Genomic DNA, 22,806 nt, shown 5'->3' with positions numbered 1-22,806 from the left:
AAAAAAAAAAACTTTTAATTTCAATATAGCTAACATACAGTGTTAAATTAATTTTAGGTGCACGATGGAGTGATTCAATAGATATGTTTTATTAGCAAAATAAGACAATAGTTTTACATTCCTAGGAAAACTCAGGTTTTCAAAAATTGCATTTTGAAAGCAATTGCTTCAAAGGGAGAATTGAGTTTCGTTCATTTTTCCTACCAGAATTTCAATGATAAAGGTCATTTTTTTAAATATAAGTAATCATAAGTACACTTAAATACTCCCAGCGTGGGGCTCAAACTCACACCCCTGAGATCAGGAGTCATGTGCTCTTCTGGCTGAGCCAGCCAGGCACCCCAATAAAGATCGTGTTTAATAGTAGGCTGTGGACTGCCATAAAAGCCACACATCAGAAAGCACTCTGGCCTTCGTGTCTGGTCTCTGCTCGAGACCGATAAGCTCTCTCAGCACATCAGCAGCCACAGGGTGGTGCGTGCAGCCTTCCACGATGCGCTCCCTGAGGCATTATTCTTGCCTCATCTGCTCTTAGTCAATGCCACAGACTTTTCCTTTCTCTGAGGTGCTGAATCTGATGGATCCATGTTTCCATTTCTGATTGCGTTACAATCAATAGCACATTATACCCCCTAATCAATTGTGTTCTATGCAATTCATCTGAAAACCTGAGCAGGCGGCATGTAGTGATGGAGAACCTAATCTGCACCAGCCGCTAAGCCGGGCAAGCAGATCCTATGGGCAGGCAGATTCTGAGGCTGAGGAATCCAGGGAAATCAGCCAGGAAAAGCCCCCTAGGCATTTTGGTGAGAAATCAGGCAAGAGCTAACTAAGCCCAGACGAATCCTGGGTTCCCTGTGGGCTCTCACCTGCTTCCCAAAGGGGTCCTCTTCTCACTTAGACCAACATACCCAAAGCCATGGAACCCCGTAATCTCTCCAGTGGGCCACAGGCACCCGGGGGGTTCAGAGAAAAAGCAACAACACAATAGTAGTCAAACTTCTTGAATTGGGACTGTAAGATTGTAGTTAGTGACTTCACAGAAACCCTATTTTGTTCTCTGCAACCATTCCATGTTTAAACGTTGAGCATTTGGGGTCCCTGGGTGGCTCAGTCAGTTGAGCATTCGACTCTTGGTTTTGGATCAGGTCATGATCTCACAGTTCGTGGGTTCGAGCCCCACATCAGGCTCGGTGCAGAGCCTGTTTGGGATTTTCTCTCTCTCTCTCTCTCTCAAAATAAATGAATAAACTTTTAAAAAAATGTTGAGCATTTTCAATAAAGACAGCATCCAATTATCTTAAGTAACATCCGGTTGAAAAAGTTCACTGTGGTTTAGTGTATTTTTCATACCATTGGCTGGTATCAAATTTGCAATCTTTATTGTGATTGGGTTATATTTGACTCGATTTCATTTTTCAAGAGAATTAGTGGCCCAAAAGTGTTCACTGAAGCATAAAATAGTGATGGAAACAGTGTTATATATCCTACAAATCGGAAAAATCTTATGAATACCCAAGGTAACTGTCTCTCCAGAAGGATATAGAATGTCAGGATTTACCGGGTCCAGCAAATCTGCAGGTGTGCTCTTACACAAAGAAGTTAAAAATGGAAACTCAATAGGAGATATGACTCCGGATCTTGGGGTCGTGAGTTCGAGCCCCACGTTGGATGTAGCGCTTACTTAAAAACTTAATAGGAGGTACCACGATGAATATCTGAAAGCTGAATTTAACTAGATTAGAGCTTGTACTTGCCCAGGTCTTCCCCAGCAAAGTTACAAAACCTGGTCAGACGGTACTACTGAAGCTTTTGAGTTATTCGACAAAGATGGTGGGACTTTTCCAGAAGAAGTAAAAAAGTTGCTCTCTAGGACAAAATGATTAATTGCTGAACACAGAGTAAGGTCAAAAATGGCCAACCTGTTATTGAAAAGTTTTACTTATTGAAGCAAAAATAGATGCGGGGCTCAAACTCATGAACCACGAGATCATGACCTGAGCTGAAGTCAGACGCTTAACCAACTGAGCCACCCAGGCACCCCCAAAGATCTTATTTTATTTTTACTTTTAACATGTATTCATTTTTTGAGACAGAGAAAGAGTGTGAGCAGGGGAGGGGAAGAGAGAGAGGGAAACACAGAATCCAAAGCAAGCTCCAGGCTCTGAGCTGTCAGCACAGAGCCCGACATGGGGCCCGAACCCATGAACTGTGAGAAGATCTTATTTTTTTAAGAGAATTTTTTATTTCTTTTTTTTAGAGTGTATTAATTAATTAATTAATTTACTTAAGTAATCTACACCCAGTGTGGGGCTTGAACTCACAACCCTGAGATCAAGAGTCACACACTCTCCCAACTGAGCCAGCTGGGCACCCCATCAAAAGACCTTATTGTACTGCTATTAATAATATGCAATATGACAAAAGCATTTCCAGTTGCAGATGCGAGCTGGTCTATAGCTGTTGATGTTATGTGTTGTATATACACATGAGGAAGAAAGCCACAGTGATCCTTTGCTCTGCGTTACTGAACATGCAGTGAAGAGCCATTGGAGAGGCGGATTGTAGGCAGAAACAGATGCCCAGGTGTCCTACCTCAGGGGCAGCGGAGGGAGCAGTGGAGGAGCGCTTCATTCCAGAAATGAAGGGCACGTCTCTGAATGCCCCCCGCCCCATACCATCTCACTCCCAGGGAGCTTCCTCTTGGTTTTCATGTCACTGGGACGGATACCGCGAACGCCACGTACGATCAAGTTGTGGCCACTGCGTGCCCACCTGCCCTGTAAAGAAACGGGGACAGAGTGAGACCACTAAGCGTCCGTGAAGATGATGGATTAAAACCTCCAAGTAACTCCATGCCTCCACATCGGAACGGAACTGCAACACTGGGACGTTTTTTAAAAAGACATGACCCAAAGACGAGATCTGGAGAGATGCTAACATCAGAAACATTTTGGAAGTGGGAAGGTAAAAGGATGAGGGGTTGCTAACGGTTTGGCAAGCTAAGAACCGGACGGCCCTATTATGCTTCAGAATTCTCAGAATGCGACTGCAGGTGACACCGGCTTTCCTGGAACTAAGGGCAACGGGGAAGGTGGGCCAAGAGGACGGTTTCTGAGAAGGTGGACCCTCAGATGCCTTCCCCCACTTCATGTCTCTGCCCGTAATCTAAAGAACTTCTCTCTGGAGAGGCTAATCCAGGGGCTGCAGACTTGGGAGGGGCCAGGCCCACCAGGGGGTGCAAGCATCACACTGTAAAACAAGGAACAGACACCCAAACAAAACAAGGGATTATGTGAACGTATGTGCAGTAAGTGCCTGATACGAGGGCCCCCCAGCCCTCCCCCTCCCCCCCCACCCTACGGCTCTGATTTATCCTGTCACAGTGAGATACTTTAACACCCTCCAGATCAGGGAGGGTGGACTCTTACTGGGAGGCCCAGGAAAGGCCTAAAGATGATTGCATTAGGGGATCCTCCCCCAAATGGTCTACCCAAAGCCTACAAGCCCCATCAGTGAGAGTAGAGTTTCCTGCCAACTTTTAGCACCCCATTCGATCTCACAGTTTGTGAGATGGAGCCCCACGTCGGGCTCTGAGCTGACGGCATGGAGCCTCCTTGGGATTCTCTCTCTCCCTCCCTCTACCCCTCCCCCACCCTCAAAATAAATAGACTTTAAAAAAAAAGAAATGGTTGTGTTGGTAAATTTTCTGTTATGTGTATTTTACTGCAATGAAAACTTTAGGTGTGCAGGATGGTTTAGTGTTGGTCTGGCTGTATTTCATGGACATGAGACCCGCAAAAAGCTCCCATGCTGGTCCGCCATCTTGGCTCCTCCCCGTGCAATTAAAATTTTAAAAAGAGGGAAGCAAGTTGAAGGAGAGATCTGTAGGGAGACATATATAGGAAAGAAAACGAGGCGGAGGAGAGAAAAAAAGAAAAGCGAAAAAGGAAGAGAATGCTAAACACTAAATTTAGGAGGGTGGTTCTCCCCGGGTGTGGTAAGGGAAGGGTGGCAGTGAGCGGGGACAGAGTGCTGTTCCTGACATTCTGTCTCTTAGTCCGTGTTTTGGGCACACGGAACTCTATGATTATTCGTTCCCATTTGAATGCTGACGTGCTTCTCTATTGCCTTTTCTATTATTTACTCTCTAGTAAAGAAACTGAGCTCTTTTCGCCTATTTAGGCATTGAGTTTTATTATATATATCTGCTGCTGTATTTGGTACCTGCTTGTGATCATTGCTAAACTGGTGTTCTTTTATAGATCAACGTGGTCGAAAAAGAGCAGAATGTGAGTCACTTGTGTGATTTTAAGTTCTCCACTAGCCACATTCAAAAAAGTAAAAGAAACGGGCAAAAATAATGTTAACCGTTTCATTTAACCCAGTGTGTCTGAAATAGTGTGTTTTCAGCAGATAACCAGCATGCAAATCCTTAGTGACATATCTTGATTCTTTTTCCTTACTACCGCATGTCTCCGTTTGGACTAGTCACAAATCAAGGGCTCAGTGGCCACGCTTAGCCAGTGGCCACCATACTGGATAGCACAGACTGAGAGAAACACTGCAAACATCGATTCAACACAGCCTGTGCTACCATATTGCATATGATTAAGGTGAATGAACAACAGGCGTTCAACAACGTCGTTGCCCTGAACAAAATCAGACCGAGCAACACCAACAGCCATGTCCGGTTTCATGCGAGTACAGGCCATGAAGATAGTGTTGTTGATGGCCACTGGGCCAACAACAACCGTGAGACCCCCGCTGGTTGTAAAACGTATCCCAGTTTTCAGAGATTTTAAAGTGTGAAGTTGCTACGAGACGGTAGTTACAATGCAGGACGTGCGGTGGGAGGACTGATTATTATTTTTTTAAATTTATTTTAATGTTTCCTTTTGAGACAGAGACAGAGCATGAATGGGGGAGGGGCAGAGAGAGAGAGAGACACAGAATCGGAAGCCAGGCTCCAGGCTCCGAGCTGTCACCACAGAGCCCGACGCGGGGCTCGAACTCACAGACTGTGAGATCATGACCGGAGCTGAAGTCGGATGCCCAACCGACTGGGCCACCCAGGGGCCCCGAGGACTGATTATTATTACAAAGCCTAAGGATGATGTAGGGAAATGGGGCTGGGCGCATCCAAGAGAGCAAACCTGGAGCTGAATGGTAGATTCGGGGGAAGAGCTTGCGGAAGGTGGTTTTTATAACCTTGTCAGGCTGCTGGAGCATGGTGTGGGGTCTAAGGGGTTGAGGGTTAGTGAGCCCAGACAGCGGGAAAGCACATCCCCATGAGGAGGCCTGAGCGGGCACTCTCATGGGGACGCAGAACACCTAATGGCTCCCACCACCCTGATCTCACCTGCACACATTTTCCCCTGTGAGGTACGTGTGTTGGAGAGCGGGTGTTTGCAAAGCCAAACCTTCCCTCTGTACGACGCCTCCATGGCTCCCCTCTCAAGCGTCTTCTTTGCTGTTTGGTTGTAGTAGTAAGTTTATATTCTAAAACTAACTCCTTTATTGTCATCCTATTGGATTCAGGAGGGAGAGAGAAAAGTCTCCAGGACCAGTTTTGTATATCAAAAAATATTCTTTTTTTAGTTAAAAAAATGTTTTTTAATGTTTATTTATTTTTGAGAGATAGAGCATCAGCAGGGGAGGGGCAGAGAGAGAGGGAGACACAGAACCTGAAGCAGGTTCCAGGCTCTGAGCTGTCAGCACAGAGCGCGAGGTGGGGCTCGAACTCACAAACCGCAGGATCGTGACCCAAGCTGAAGTCAGAAGCTTAACCGACTGAGCCACCAGGCACTCCCCAAAAATATTCTTGAGAGTAAGAACTGTTTCAAATATTGTTCCCAGTATCCTCAGGGGGGCCTATCCCGTGACTAAGCACATAAGTAACTCTGTAGACACAAGAAGACATAAAGTTATCTTTCTTTCCCATATGTAACCCTTTTCTCCTCAAAACAGGAAGTCGGCCATGTCCTAACGGAATTGTTTTGACGTTACAAAAGAAATACATGCTTGCTGTATAAAAATCTCCAACAAGATGTACACTAGTAATCAATAGGAGGGAGCAAATCTCCCCTTCCATCCCCTTCCTGTTACCTCTCTTCTGTTGAGATTGGTACGTGTCCTTCCAGATGATTCTCTGTGAGTTGACAACTGTGTTCATATATCTACTTCATATGCAAAACTATTTCTCTGCTACACGAAATACATATGTGGCTTTATTTTTGTACGTGTGGAATCAGTGTACAACGACCATTAACATTTGTGGAGCATATTCTAGTGACATGTTTCTCCACACAGCAGCCAGAGTGCTTCTTTAAAAATGTAAGTCAGAGCCTGTCACAGGTCCTGCAGTGGCTCCCCAGTTCCCTCTGAGGAAAGCCAAAGTCCCATGTCTGCCTGCAAGGCCCCAGGGCATCAGGGCCCTCCTCCCTCCTCTCTGCCCTCTTTCCCTCGCTTCCTCTGCTCCAGTCCTCTTGAAACCTGTTCTGAAAAAAAAAAAAAAAAAAAGAAACCTGTTCTGTCTCCGGTCAGCCAAGAATCCGGCCCTTGCCCTGACTGGTCTCTGTCTGGAATCCCCCCATTTATTATCAGGGCTCACACTTCCTATGCACCCTTGCTCAGATGTCACCTTCCCAATGAATTCTATCCTCACCACTCTATTTAAAGTTACAGTTGGCCCCCCAGCACTCCTAATCCACCTTGTCCCTGTTATATTTTACTTCCTTTATAGTACTCTGACTTCAAACTTATTAATTCATTTATTTTTTTCAAATTTTTATTTAAATTCTAGTTAGTTAACATACACTGCAATATGGGCTTCAGGAGTAGAATTCAGTGATTCATCACTTACATACAACACCCAGTGTTGATCATAACGAGTCCCCTCCTTAATACCCATCACCCATCTAGCCCATCTCCCCCCACTGCCCTCTGTCAACAAATCAGTTTATTCTGTCTCTAAGAGTCTCTTAGGGTTTGTTTCCCTCTCTCTTTTCCCCTTCCCATACGTTCAACTGTTTTGTTTCTTAAATTCCACATATGAATGAAATTTTATGGTATTTGTCCTTCTCTGACTTATTTCGCTTAGCATAACACACTCTAGCTCAATCCATGTCATTGCAAATGTTAAGATTTCATTCTTTTTGATGGATGAGTAATATTCCATGATATGTGTGTGTGTGTGTGTGTATATATATATATATATATATAAAATATAATGGAATATATATGCTGTATGTATATATGGTGTGTATATATATATGGTGTATATGGGGTGTGTATATATATATATATGGTGTATATATATGGTGTATATACCATTTCTTTATCCATTCATGAGTCGATGGACATTTGGGGTGTCTCCACAGTTTGGCTATCGTTGATAGCGCTGCTATAAAGATGAGAGTGCATGTGCCCTTTCGAATCTGTATTTTTGTATCCTCTGGATAAATACTTGGTAGTGAAATTGCTGAATCATGGGGTAGTTCTATTTTTAACTTTTTGAGGAACCTCCATACTGTTCTCCACAGTGGCTGCCCCCGTTTGCATTCCCACCAACAGTGCAAGAGGGTTCCTCTTTCTCGGCATCCTTACCAACATCTGTTGTGGCCTGAGTTCATTTTAGCCACTCCGACAGGTGTGAGGTGGTGTCTTATTGTGGTTTTGATTTGTATTTCCCTGATGATAAGTGATATTGAGCGTCTTTTCATGTGTCTGTTAGCCATCTGGATGTCTTCTTTGGAAAAGTGTCTATTCATGTCTTCTGCCCATTTCTTCATTGGGTTATTTTTTGGGTGTTGAGTATTAACTCATTTATTATGTGTATGATTTTCTGTGTGCCTCCCCTCGCTGGCATGTAAACTTCACAGGAGCAGAAATGTTTGTTCTGCTTGTCAGTGTATCCCAAGGGCCTAAGCTGTGCCTGGTTAATAACAGGTGTTCAATGAATTATTTGTAAATATTTTGGAAAATTTTCCTTTACACTTCATTTGCCTTTGTATTCCTAAGGCGTAGCCCAGTACCTGACACATTATAAACACTAAATGTTGTTGGATCAATGTTGTCTTACAGCCAAAAATTCAGTCAAGAAGGAAGAAAGGAAAGAGAGAGAGAAATAGAGAGAAAGAAAAATAGGAAATAGTAGACACAAACTTCCAGTGAGCGCCATCTGGTGGCACAACAGAACCATCAGACTTCCTGGACGGGAAAGAACAGATTTAGTTGTGTGAATAAGATAAACTAATACCTTAATTAATTAATTTTTTTAAGATTCTGTTTTATTATTTTAAAGATTTTATTTTTGGGGCTCCTGGATGGCTCAGGCGGTTGGGCCACCGACTCTTGATTTTGGCTCAAGTCATGATCTCACAGTTCGTGGGTTCAAGCCCTTCATTGGGCTCTGTGCTGACAGTAAAGAGCCTCCTTGGAATTCTCTCTCTCCCTCTTTCTCTCTGCCTCAAACCCACTCACTCTTGCTCTCTCTCTCTCCAAAATAAGTAAATAAAAATTAGAAAAACTCAGACTTCTTTTTTTTCCTGAAACTCAGTTACTTTACCAGAACATGTCTTAGTGCTAGCCATTCTGATATTTTAACATGTGGATTCAAATTTTCAATTCCAGGAAAATCTTCTTTTTTTTTTTTTTTTTTTTTGAGTTTATTTATTTTAGGAAAATCTTCCTGAATTTAAAAAAAAACAATTTTTTTTTACATTTATTCATTTTTGAGAGTGAGAGAGACAGCGTGAGCAGGGGCGGGGCAGAGAGTGAGGGAGACACAGAACATGAAGCAGGCTCCAGGCTCCGAGCTGTCAGCACAGAGGCTCACACTGGGCTCGAACTTACGGACTGTGAGCTCATGACCTGAGCTGAAGTCGGACACTTAACCGAATGAGCCACCCACGCCCCCCATGATTATTTTTCTATTCCATGATGTGGGGCTTTTCCCTTTGAGGTATCCAATTAAATATTTTGTATCTCCATCATCTACCTTTCAGATCTATCACTTTCTCTCCAAGTCATTTTTAATAGTTTTACTGATAAACAGTTCACATACCATTAAATTCTTCCCAAGTGCACAGTTCAATAATTTTAAGTATATTCAGAGAGTTGTGCAACCATCACACAATTAGTTTCAGAGCACTTTTATCACCCCCAAAAGAAACCTTGTATTGACTAGCAGTCACTCCCCATTCCGGCATGCCCCCCAGGCTTAGGCTACTTTCTACTAATCTACTTCCCGTCTGCATGGATTGCCTATTTTGTTCGTTTCATATGAATGCACTCATACAATATGTGGCCTTTGCGTAATTTTTTCAAGGGTTATCATGTTGTAGCAGGTATCAGAACTTCATTCCTGGTTATAGCTGAATAGTATTCTATTGCATGGAAATACCACATTTTGTTTATCCATTCATTACATGATGGGCTTTTGGACTATTATGAGTAATGCCACTGTGAATGCTCCTATATAAGTTTTTGTGTGGACTGTGTTTTTATTTCTCTTGGATACATACCTAGGAGTAAAACTCCTGGATCATATGGCTGCTCTGTGTTTAACATTTTGAGGAACAGCCAAACTGATTTTCGAAATGACTGCACCATATTTTATTTCCACCAACAACGTATGATGGTTCTAATTTCTCTGAATCCTTGTCGACACTTGCTATTATCTGTTTTTATTACAGCCATCCTAGTGGGAATGAAAGATATCTTATTGTGGTTTAAAGTTGCATTTTCCTGATATTTCATGATGTTGTGTACCTCATGTGTTTATCAGTCATGTGTTTATAGCCACGCAGCCACCCCTCTTGCCTGTTTTTATTTTTTTTTAATTTTAAGTTTTTTTATATATTTTGAGAGAGAGTGCAAGTGGGGGAGGGACAGAGAGAGGAGAGAGACAGAGAGACAGAGAGAGAGAGATAGAGAATCTCAAACAGGCTCTGTGCTGGCAGCACAGAGCCCGATGCGGGCCTTGAACCCACAAACTGTGAGATCGTGACCTGAGCCGAAACCAAGAGTCAAATGCTCAACCGACTGAGCCACCCAGGTGACCCCTTGCCCATTTTTAAATCAAGTTACCGTATTTGTCTTTGTATTGTTGTGTTGTAAGTGTTCTTGTGTTCCTGGACACAAGTCACTTGTCAGACATATGATTTACAATTTTTTTCTCCCATTCTGTGAGTTGTGTTTCCCCTTCTTTTAGGGTGTCTTTGGAAACACAGAATATTTATTTACACAAGAGTTTTAACTGATGAAGTTCCAATTTATCTACTTTATTATTCTTGTGCTTAAGCTTTTGGTGTTGTATCGAAGAAACCATTGCCTAACCTAAGATCATGAAAATTTACTCTTATGTTCTTACAGGGGTTTTATAGTTTTACCCCCTACGTTCAGGTCTGTGATCCATTTTATGTTAATTTCATTGTATGGATTGAGGAAAGAGTCCAACTTCATTCTTCTGCCTTTAGATATCCAATTGTCTCTCTCCCATTTATTGAAAAGACTATTCTTGGGGCACCCAGGTGCCTTAGCAGGTAAGCGTCTGACTCATGATTTCAGCTCAAGCCATGATCTCACAGTTCATGAGATCCAGCCCCTCATCTGGCTCCTTGCTGACAGCACGGAGCCTGCTTACAATTCTCTCTTTCCCTCTCCCGCTGCCTCTCCCCCATTCATGCTTGCTCTCTCTCTCTCTCTCTCAAAAAACAAAACAAAAAAAAACAAAAAAAAAGAAGAAGACTACTCTTCTTCCACTGAATTGTCTTGCCCACCTTATAAAAATCAATTGATTATACTAGTCTTCCAAAAAGAATTTTTAACTTCTTTTTTCCTATTTACATTTTACTTTTGTTTGCCACAATAGCTACTCAACATTGCACTTCTTTGAATTTCATCTTTAACTCTATTATCTATAAATTTTTATTTAGATTTATATAAAAGAGAAGGAATGCTGGATTGACATCCTGGCTGATTAAATGAGAAGTCAGAGTAAGCACAGACTCAAGCAAGGATGCACAGAAGCACAGGAGATTGTTTCAGAAAAAAAATGAATTGGGCCAGCTGGCTGAAATGGAGAAGACGTTATAGCCTTGCGGTGGCATAGAAATATGATTTTTAGATCATGGGAAAGTGTTAGAAGCAGATTGTGGTTAGTTTTGTAAGTCTGATCAGGAAGATATAAATCCTATCCTAAAAGTGAGTAGTAAAGAACCAAATTAGAAAAAAAGGACTAATGAATGGTTGGATAAAGAGGTGACTTAGGATAGATTACAAAAATAACAACAATAACATAAGGGCTAAGAAATGAACTAGAATAGTTCAATTTGAAGTCAATCAGTCTTCTTAAAGTTTATTTTTAGAGAGAGAGAGAGAGAGAGAGAGACAGCATGGTCAGGGGAGGGGCAGAGAGAGAGGGAGAGAGAGCATCCCAAGCAGGGTCCGTGCCATCAGCACAGAGTCTGATGTGGCGCTCGAACCCATGAACCATGAAATCATGACCTGAGCTGAAATCACAAGTCAGATGCTTAACCAACTGAGCCAGCCACACACCCCAGAAGTTAATCAGGCTTCTTATTAGAGTCATGGCAATGAATTTGGAAAGAATAGGTAAGATAGTTTTTAAGAATCAGTTTCAAAACAAAGGGGTAGTTAAGAGTTGAGATGGATAAAAATGAGGACTGTAAAAACAACATTAGAATTGATTAAGAAGTCAGTATTGCCTTCAAGAATGCAATTTTGGAGGTGCCCGTGGGGCTCAGTCGGTTAAGCATCCAACTTCAGCTCAGGTCATGATCTCACAGTCTGTGAGTTCGAGCCCCGTGTCGGGCTCTGTGCTGACAGCTCAGAGCCTGAAGCCTGCTTCAGTATCTGTGTCTCCCTCTCTCTCTGCCCCTCCCCTGCTCATGCTCTGTTTCTCTGTCTTAAAAATAAATAAAAACATAAAAAAATTAAAAATAAAATAAAATAAAATAAAATAAAATAAAGGGCTACTCTAAGGTTTAGTCAATGGGGAATAGCCCAAAGTGAGAAGTATGTTAGTGAAGTCAGAATCAGAATGGATAAAAGCATCTTTGAGGGGCACCTGGGTGGCTCAGTCGGTTGGGCATCCAACTTCGGCTCAGGTCATGATCTCACGGTTTGTGGGTTCGAGCCCCGTGTGGGGCTCTGTGCTGACAGCTGGAGCCTGGAGTCTGTTTTGGATTCTGTGTCTCCCTCTCTCTGCCCCTCCCCCACTCACACTCTGTCTCTCTCTCCTTCAAAAAATAAATAAACGTTAAAAAAATTAAAAATAAATAAATTTTTAAAAAGCATCTTTGAGCTAATGATCTGTTAATAGCATTCAACATGAGAGAGGTGTCCTCAATAGTAATTCTGCAAAGAGACACAGCAAGAAGCTAACCTTTCTTGTGTCCCATTCCCTATTGCCAATCTCACGGTAATGAAATGAGTACAGATTTCTCAGATATTGCTTTGAATATATGTATGAAGGGTTGCAAGAGGGGCCACTGATGTCAGAAATCATTTGTCTGCATCAGCAATTCGGACTAAAGTTCAGCGTGTGCGTGTAGTTGGGGCTCGAGCCAAGCCTTCTTTAAGGGGAGAAGGGAGAAAAACGTAGTGTCCACCAGTCATGGGAAAAGGCAGTCCTCTCCTGCTGGGTGGCACCACCAGAAGACAGGTGGCTGCCTGGGAGACGCTGAGAGGTTTTAGATGAAGGAAGCTAGAGAAATATTTTCCTTTGCAAGAACTAACAAAAGTACAATCAAGTCTTATTTTAACTGGTGGTGATAGACATGTTTATGAAGCCACCATGCAAATGTAGGAAAGGGGGTCATCATGCTGCATTATATTGTCTTTTTTTGGTCATAGATATTGACATAGTGTACTCACTAGTGACTGTAATATATTTGGATATATGTATTTGCATCTCTTTCTATTTATTCTGGATTTTTCTTTCTTTTGCTTTTTTTAATGTTTACTTTTGAGAGAGAGAGAGAGTGTGCATAAGCAGGGGAGGGGCGGGGGGGGTGGGAACAGAGGATCTGAAGCAGGCTCTGTGCTGACAGCTGCAAGCCTGATATGGGGCTCGACCTCATGAACCACGAGATCATGATCTGAGCAGAAGTCGATGCTCAACCAACTGAACCACCAGGTGCCCCCATTCTGGGTTTTCCTGTTTTGCCGGGAACAGAGGAAGAACCTAATTGTTGTTGCTTCATCCCAAACACTTTTGGTTCTTCTCTGATTCTCATCCCAGTTACTGCAGCTACTAGTCAGGATACAGTGGTTCCCAGGAAGGTATTTTCCCTCCTATATTCCCTGATCTCCAACAGAGGTTTCACTGGAATAAATTAAATCAAGAATGTGAAGATTGTGGGGTTTATCTAGTATTTATTGCTGTGTAACAATCTGCTCAAACCTTAGTGTCTTGAAATGTCTATAATTCATTTTTAAATTTTTTTAAGTGTTTTTATTTATTTTTGAGACAGAGACACAGCATGAGCAGGGGAGGGGCAGAGAGAGAGAGAGGGAGACACAGATTCTGAAGCAGGCTCCATGCTCTGAGCTGTCAGCACAGAGCCCGACGCGGGGCTCGAACTCACAGACTGTGAGATCATGACCTGAGCTGAAGTCGGATGCTTAACCAACTGTGCCACCCAGGAGTCCCTATAATTCATTAAAAAAAAAAAATTTAATGTTTATTTATTTTGAGAGAGAGAGAGAGCACAAGTAAGGGAGGGACAGAGAGAGAGAGGGAGAGAGAGAATCCCAAGTAGGCTCTGTGCTGTCAGCACAGAGCCTGACATGGGGCTTGAACTCAAGAACCGTGAGATCATGACCTGAGAAGAAACCAAGACTCAGGTGTTCACTGACTGAGCCACCCAGGTGGCCCTGTAATTCATTATTTGCCATAATTTTGGAGTTGGCCAGCTCAGCTGAGTGGCTGTTGTTCTTCATTTGGGATCATTTGGAGTCACTCATGCAGCTGTAGCCATCTGGAGGCTCGAATGGGGCTGGGTGATTCCGGATGGTCTCACTTACATGTCTAGTGGTTGGTTTTTACATGGTGGCTCGGAATTCCAAGAGTGTGAAGCAGAGCTCCAAAGCTCAAGGCCTAGGCTCTGGCATTCACACAAGGCCACTTATACCACATGCCGTCGGTCAAAGACAAGCCCTCATGGTGTTGGTCAAACCCAAGCGTAAGGCCAGCCCACGGTCAAATGTGGGAGCAGGCTAGACTGCCACTTACTGATGAGACCAACTGTAAAGATTCTGTGCTGTTTCTTTCTTTCTTTTTTTTAAGAATTTATTTTTGAGCGACCTCTATACTCACCATGGGGCCCAAACTCAACCCTGAGATCAAGAGTCACACACTCTACTGACTGAGTCAGCTGGGCACCCATCTGTGGCCATTTAATCCCTCACAAAGGGATTAAACGCAAGTCCATCTGTAAAATGCATACTGGCATATCTGGCTCAAAGCAAATTATTTCAAAATGTTCATTGTTATTGTTATTTTATTATCATTATTATCATCATTGGCCTTTTCCTCTTGAATAAAAAGTACTCTTCCTGAGTAACGAATAAGTGAGTTTTTCTTTGGATAAACTGAAAGTTGTTCAAATATGTCAGACAAAAATCTTAAACCACCCATACAGGATTCTTTGAATTAGTATGAAATGCCTGGGGATATATGTCATGTAAGAATTTGAGGTGTTTCAGAGAAAACGTTTGATGGGCATGTGAGTAATTCGATAGTCCTAGAGGAGGAAGAAAACTTAAAATGGTATAAAATTTAAAAAGGGACCATAAGAGACTCTCAAATACAGAGGACAAACTTAGGGTTGCTGGAGGGGAAGTGGGTGGGGGGATGGGCTGATTGGGTGACGGGCATTAAAGAGGCCACTTTTAGGAATGGGCGTTGGGTGTCATCCTACGTAAGAGATGAATCACTGTGTTCTACTCCTGAAACCAAGGCTACACTGCATGTGAACTAACCTGCATGAAAAAAAACCAAAAGGGCCCCACTTATGAAGTTTTAGAGACTGTAAAGGTGTTACCCCCGCCAGTATACTTTGCTGGATGTTTCATCTTTCACTTTGTCTTCTCTTCTATTGCTTTGTCAGGAAGTCGGGAATAAAATCCCAGCACAATGCTCCTCACCGGGGCCACCGATCCAACTGAAGATGAGACGGCGGACAAGCCTCCCAGGTGTTCAGTACGTGCTTACAATTCTGTAATAATCTACACGGGAAACTTTACATTCAAACATTGTGGGGGGGAAAATGTGGAGACACTGAATACCGGTGACATGCCTGGGGGCCACAGGGAATACAGACATTCCTCTTCACTGACTTACGCTCTTTTGTCCCAGTGAAAGGCAACACTTCCGTGGGCAGGCCGGTGTGAGAGCTAAGCTGTCTTCGTGATAATGGCAACCAACTGAAAATGCCATTCACCCACCTTAGCCCGCTCTGTATTTGTTGCTGTTGCACAAAAGTGCCTAGGACCGAAGGGGAGCCCTGCATTGGGCTGACTGATCCAAATTTGGGCTCTCACTTTGGCCTTTTTGGCCTTCCAGCTGAGTGGCCTAAGAAGCTTCTTAGGGATAATGGAATGAAGAGGCAAGATGCTCTGGAAAATGATATTTTATTCCTCCAATACGGGATTTTAAATAAGAAAGGTACTCTGAGGAAATATTTTTGTCTTTGCCAACAACTACTGCCAAACACCCCACAGATGTAACTATTTGCTTTGGTAAAATATCTCTGTGAATTAGGACTTTTATAGTTTCCTTTGCACTGCATTCCAGAACATTCTGAGCCCTTCGGACACCAGGATGAAGCTTTGACATCCATACTATCTGGCTCTCTTTCTTCCTTAAGAGAAATGTAGCCTTCCTCAAAACAAAGGCTGCAACCCCCCACAGCTCTTTCTCTCCATTGCAGCTCACTGAATTTCACAGTGGAAAAACCTTATAGAGTTTAGAGTCTAAGTTTGATGGGCTCCTTTCATAATGGAGGGTTTCAGTGACATGTTCCTAATAATATGTCTTTCTGGAGGGCGCCTGGGTGGCTCAGTCAGTTAAGCGCCCAACTTCAGCTCAGGTCATGATCTCACAGTTCATGGGTTCGAGCCCCGCGTCGGGCTCTGTGCTGACAGCTCAGAGCCTGGAACCTGCTTCAGATTCCATGTTTCCCTCTCTCTCTGCTCCTCTCCTGCTCACACTCTCTCTCTCTCTCTCAAAAATAAAATAAACATTAAAAAAAATTTTTTTTTAAATATGTCTTTCTGGGAATGACTGAGAGATTTGACCCTTTGGTCTCGGTTCCACATTGCCATTCATTATTAACTCGGGTCAGTGAGGCAGACATATCTTCCCCAAGATAGATGCTCCTGTTTTGTGTTATTTTTGTTTATTTCTTTATTTTGAGAGGTGGGAAGGTCAGAGAGAGGAGAGAGAGAGAAACCCAAGCAGGTTCCGCTCCACACTGTCAGCGCAGAGCCCAACTCGGGGCTTGATCTCACGAACCGTGAGGTGATGACTTGAGCCGAAACCAAGAGCCACCCAGGCGCTCCAATGCTTCTGTTTCCATGGTTGTTTGTTATCCTCTTTATTCTAGGGTTTATGGGTCCACCAGACAATTACATTTTCACCAATCTCATGACTTCCCACTCTTTGTCCTACAGCTGCCAGAATTTTATGCATTTCTTGAGAATTTTAATAAGGAGAGCAAGAAATCGAGTCTCCGAAAAACTCACGGTATTTCACCTAGTGAGGCACAGGAAATGCTTAGTCAAAACCTCAATGCCATGTCATTCACCAGTGGAGCTGATGTGAGGGATGAAGACCCCCGGCCCATTTTCACGTGCAAGGTGGTTAGAAAAGAAAAGGAGCAACCAGAATCGATGACCGGACTGCTGTACCGAAGCTTGTTGACCAGCTCAACCTCTCCGGGGAAGGGACTCTCCAGATCCCAACAGAGGCTCTTGCGGCGTGGGATTCCTCCCCCTGCACACACTTTTCCTCACGAGATTCTTATCAATCACTCCAGCTCCTCGTCACTGTTCCCCACACAGAAGACTCAGAGAATTAACATATTACACGGGCTGGGCATTTCCAGGATCATGCCGGAAAATTTCACCTTTGAGCACAAAATTGCTAAGTACTTCTTAGTTGATCCAGGTAATCTACACGGATGAGGATGTGTGAGACGAAATTCGTGGAAATCTGACTGCAATTTTGACTTAGGTTGCTGGAGCCAAAATAGTCAAATAGTGACCCCCGGGAACCTGGCAGTCACGGTGCCCACGACTGATGTGCTTGCCGCCTACAGCGCCAACGCGAGGTAGAGAACAGAGACTCGAACATTCCAGGGTCAAATCTCAGGTCCAGTCTCAAAAAGGAGTATAGATGCAGTCCTTGCACTCACCTTTACAACACGAGCAGGTTAAGCTTGGCCTCTAAGGCACTCATAACTATTCTTTCTTGTTACGTGAACTTAGCCAATTATTTACTGGAAGATGGCTTCTTTTTCTCAAGCATCTTGGCTTTAATGCAACTGAGAGCTTTTTTAGATACTTTTTCATGAACCTTTACCTCTTCTTTACTGTTACATTAACAAGAGGAAACTCCTCCCTTCATTTCTGATTTTTTAATAGGGAGGTATTCATAAAAGACCAAAGATTATTCAGAGAAAGTTGGAAATGTATGGTGGCGAGTTTTAATGAAAAGGGAGTGTCTTATAAGGTCTCCATTTTCCTTAATTTGAGGGAGGTAATAATTTGTGAGTCTGTGTAGCTGTAAAAAAACGATAGATTAAATCAACAATATAAAATATTTGAACGTTTCTGAAGTAGGTTCGACTCAAGAGAAACCATCTGCACCGCAAATATTTTGACAACACCATTTTTATATTAAAAGTCGTGGGAGAGACAGAGGAGCAAACTTAAAGGCACAGATTGATTAATTTGCTCATATCTGGTCCAAGATACTGCAATAGTCTTTGCCGTATCTCCCCACACTGATGTCCTGACAGAGTCTAATGCAGGTTTCAGATTCCTTCGGTAGAGTCACACTTTGTGTGTTCTGGAGCCCAGGCAGAAGTAGAAATCGGGGCAATTATAGGAATGGCCTAGATAATCCACAGAAGTGCATAAGGTCAAGCCTTGGACCAGAGAGGAAAAGTCATGGAAAGTATTGGTAATCAGTAGATACTGCCAGAGCTTATTGAAAAGTACTGAAGGCTTTGGATGCTTCATAGGATGTTTGTGGTTTTGCCACACCCACAGGAGACAAATTGTCCTGCCTTCCCTGGCTACCTAACTTCTCCAGGTCTCTCGTGTGACCTTCCAGACTCTGTGTTAGAGTTTCTTCTCTGTCTTCATGACCTGATTTCCTCAGATCCTTAGGTAGGATTTCAGGCACACATCCTGTCTGTTCAAGGAACATGCATGAAGCCAGGTAGGCATCCATATGAAGAATACCCAGTAATTTCTTAGGTTTAATTGGTATTGTAACAATTCATCTTTTACAATCCTATATTCCCCAGCATTACTATTATTTTATCAGCCAGCCAGTTTCTAAAGTATTCTCAGCCCAGGAGAACTTTAGGACTCCTGGTGTACCAAAGAATGTTATAGAACATATCCTTACTAACATCAAGCACTGGGGGAGGAAAAGAGAGTGAGTGCTGCCATTTTCTTCTTCTATCACATCAGTTACTCTTGCTCAGGCTAAATCATGTGGGACCATGTAGGTTAAGAATGTGTTTGACAGAGAAAGCAAATGAAGATTATTTTTCTTGTACACTTAGAAGTCTGGAGGCAGGCAGACAGTGTTGGGACAATGCTTTTTTATATTGTCAAGGACCCAGGCTCCACCACCTTTTCGTGTGTGGCTTTTGTCTTCACGGACAAAAGAGGTCTCCTTCACCTCCAGGTACTATGGCCACATTCCAGGCAGGAAAAGGGGCTAAGGCAAAGGACCATATTGGCTACTTCTGTCCTCTTTTAATAGAGAAGCAAAACTTCCTCAAACACTCCTCCTCCGGTGACTTCTCCCTACATCTCATTGGTCAGAATTGCATCCAATAACCACCCCTTACTGCTGGGTGGTGACTAGAGATCTTAGCTTTTCACCCTCTATAGTCAGAGGGTGACCCTCTTCTATAGAAGAGGACCCGAATGGGTATGGAATGAACCAACCTATAGTATCTACCACGGATCACAACATAAAGCTCTGTGGTAATCAAAATAATCAACTCTGTGGCTTTCTCTTGTCAGATATCCCTTTCCTTCCTTCCATAACCAGATCTTCCGATACCAGGCCTGCCAAGATCTTGTTAAACTCCCTGACAGTTGGTAACTGCCCTTAGGGAAGGACTGTTGACCCCCAGCGTTCACCACCAATAGCCTGCTCTAGTATCTATTCCGCTAGGGAAGGTATTAACTCCATAGTAAGAGAGAAATAGATCAGACTTCCTGCTTGTTTGCTGTACCGTTATTCTCCTTGTATTACATTTACCATCTTGGCTCTTTGGCCTCTGGCTTTACACTCAAATCTCTGCCTTGGGCCTTGCTTTTTTTTTTTTTTTTTTTCTTTTCTTTCTTGAAGGGTGGTGGTGGTTTACAATTTATTTAGTCATTAAAAGATCTGTTCTTGGGGCACCTGGGTGGCTCAGTCAGTTAAGTGCCAGACTCTTGATTTCAGCTGAGGTCATGATCTCACAGTTCATGAGTTCAAACTCCACATCGGGCTCTGCGCTGACAGCACAGAGCCTGCTTAGGATTCTCTCTCCCTCGCTCTCTGTCCCTCCTCTCTCATGTTCTCTGTCTCTCCCTCAAAAATAAAATAAACATTTAAAAGATCCCTTCTTGAAGGGATTGTAACCACTAGTGATACCCCAAATTAGTAGGTCCTGAAAAAGTAGGGGAAACAGCCAAATTCTAGCTAAGCCACTGCCATTTTATACCCAGGGCGTAAGCCAACATCTTGGAAGAAATGACACTAGCAATCTATGTACTTCTAACCAATCCTTGTCCCTGTATTAAGCCCTCATTAGGATCCTCCCTGTTGACCTCAGTGCTCTGTAGGGTCTCTCCATTTGTACATTATAATATCCAAGCACCAAATGAGAGCCCATCCACCTGCTATGGCCCTGCAGCATCCACTCCGGCCCAGTTAGCCAGACCCACCCAATTTCCTATTTGGAGGAAAGCTCTAGATCAGATGAACACTTTAGGTGACCTTTTAGTTTATAAAGCTCTAGAAACAGCTTTCCACCAGAAGGGAGAAGGAGACTCCAGTTCATCTAAGTTTCATTCTGTCCATGAAGCATCTCTGGATAACTGAAGGTTAAGTCACTCCATCATGTAATTCTTTGAAAATGTGATTCTTTGCAGAAAAACAATTCATGGATCTAAGGGATCTGGAGTGGCGGTATTACAAGGGGATCGTGAAGTGCAAGCACGGTACTTCAGATTCATTCATAAATATAAGATACAACAGTGAGAAGAGATTTGTGGAGAGCCAGCAGATGCCTGGTGTTATTTCCCCCCCTCTAGTTTATAGGTCTTTAGTCATTTATCCTCAGGTTGATTATCCAGAAAGTACAACTTCCTCTTAAATAAAACATGGAGCTTATTAAAATATCTTGGATGTAGATTTTGCTTTTGACAGCATTGAACTTATACATGAAAAGTAAAGAAGCAGAGGGGAGGAGCCATGGAACATGAGAACTGGATCCATACAATATTCATGGAGGGTCCAAAATCAAGCCATTAATACGGAGAAAAAAAATTCGAATTGATCTGCTTGGGTAAGACCAGGTTTGGACTCGTGAAACCCATCTGGACCAAGGCTGAGGCAAATCTGGATCATGTGAAAGGTAAGGATACCGAGGAAGAAGAACTACCAAGTAAGAATACCTCTTTAAAAAATAAGCACACGAAGAAGTATATTATCATAAAACTAGTTGGTAAATTTAACAAATGGAAGAATTAACCCCTGAGGATATAGAGATCAATCTGCGAACTTAACAATAATATGTTAACTACTCAAAGACATGAGGAAGGAAGTAGCATTTATGAAATAAAAACAGGAAGATTTGAAAAAAACAATTTGGAAATCCTGAAAGTGAAAAATCTAATTATTGGAAATAAAATAATAATTATAATGTCCCTCAATAAATTATCTCAGTGGTATACTGGATATATCTTAAGACAGAGGATTAGTGAGTTGAAAGATAGCACTGAGAGAGAATATCACAGTAAGAAAAAGGAAGAAATTACAAAATAAGTTAATGGGACACCTGGGTGGCTCAGTTGGTTAAGCGTCTGACTTTGGTTCATGTCATAATCTCAGTTTGTGGGTTTGAGCCCTGCATCACGCTCTGTGCTGACAACTCAGAGCCTGGAGTCTGCTTTGGATTCTGTCTTTCTCTCTCTCTCTCTGCCCCTCCCCTGATTGCCCTCTCTCAAAAACAAATAAACATTAAAGAAAAAAAAGAAATAGGGGTGCCTGGGTGGCTCAGTCAGTTGAGCATCCGACTTTGGCTCAGGTCATGATCTCATGGTTCGTGAGTTCGAGCCCCGCTTGGGGCTCTATGCTGACAGCTCGGAGCCTGGAGCCTACTTCGGATTCTCTGTCCACCCCCCCGCTCTGCCACACCCCTGCTTGTATTCTGTCTTCCAAAAATGAATAAACATAAACAGATTTTTTAAAAGAAATAATGGTAAGCAAATAAATGATTAATAATATATGTGTATGTGTAGATATTAAAATGTATTTCTGGATTCTAGTTCCTAATATTTTATTTAGAAAATCTGCCTCCATTTAAGTCAAGTTAGTCTATGTTTTCCTATTTTGGCACTATTTTTTAAATGTTTATTTATTTTCATTTATTTTGAAAGAGAGCAAGTGAGCGAGGGTGCATGAGCAGGGGCAGAGAGGGAGAGAGAGAATCCCAAGCAGGGTCTATGCTGTCAGCACAGAGCCCAACACAGAGCTCAATCTCACGTACAGTGAGATCATGACCTCAACTGAAACCAAGAGTCGGACACTTGACTGGCTGAGCCACCCAGGCGCCCCTGGTACTATTTTTTTTTTAATTGGATTTTACCTTCAGCATAATGAATACCTTCAGCATGAGAAATGGGCATGAGGGAGGTTTCTGGGGTGCTCATAATGTTCTGTTTTTTCATCTGTGTGCCCAGTTGTGTTGAGCATGCAAAAATCTCCCCAGCTATGCACTTCTGTCAACTTTTCTTCATGCATGTTATAGTTAAAAAAATTCTTTAAAGTTACGTGATCTTCATAAAATGAGTTGGGGAGTTATCATTTTGTATGAGGCCATAGCTATTTAAATATTAGACATATTTATTCTTGGAGCACCTGGGTGGCTCAGTTGGCTAAGCATCCGACTTGGCCTCAGGTCATGATCTCACGGTTCCTGAGTTCGAAGCTTGCATGGGGTGAGCTTAAGCCCCACTTTGGACTTTGTGATGACAGTGTAGAGCCTGTGTGGGATTCTCTCTCTCTCTCTCTGGCCCTCGTGGAATTCTCTCTCTCTCTCCCTCTGTCCCTTGCTCACTCATGCCCTCTCTCTCTCTCTCTCTTAAAAAAAAAAAAAAAACATACATAAAAGCTTTAAAAAAGAGAGAATATTTCCTCTTGGGGCACCTGGATGGCTCAGTCGGTTGGGTATCCAGCTCTTGATTTTGGCTCAGGTCATGATCTCGCAGTTATGGGATTGAGCCCCAAGTCAGGCTTCGTGCTAGGTGTGTATCCTG

General features: G+C 42.8%; 1 protein-coding gene across 5 annotated transcripts in view; it reads left to right on the top strand.

The window, feature by feature from the left end:
* Positions 1 to 21,161, top strand: part of CD4H9orf153 (chromosome D4 C9orf153 homolog) — a 24,791-nt gene extending 3,630 nt beyond the window's left edge. For 4 of the 5 annotated variants that reach the window (XM_049654658.1, XM_049654686.1, XM_049654625.1 and 1 more), the window contains 3 exons: positions 15,141 to 15,232; positions 16,705 to 17,200; positions 20,419 to 21,161. In XM_049654658.1, coding sequence (XP_049510615.1) covers positions 15,167 to 15,232; positions 16,705 to 17,200; positions 20,419 to 20,642 — 786 coding nt within the window. In that variant the 5' untranslated portion in view covers positions 15,141 to 15,166 and the 3' untranslated portion in view covers positions 20,643 to 21,161. Of the gene's footprint in view, positions 1 to 15,140; positions 15,233 to 16,704; positions 17,364 to 20,418 lie in introns of all 5 variants that reach the window. The other variant, XR_007463021.1, reaches the window with a different exon arrangement.
* Positions 21,162 to 22,806: the final 1,645 nt, after the last annotated feature.

This window comes from Panthera uncia, chromosome D4, assembly GCF_023721935.1.
Source record: "Panthera uncia isolate 11264 chromosome D4, Puncia_PCG_1.0, whole genome shotgun sequence".
Lineage (NCBI taxonomy): Eukaryota > Metazoa > Chordata > Mammalia > Carnivora > Felidae > Panthera > Panthera uncia.
Note: the sequence above shows the minus strand (reverse complement) of the source record. Positions and strands in the feature narration are given on the sequence as shown.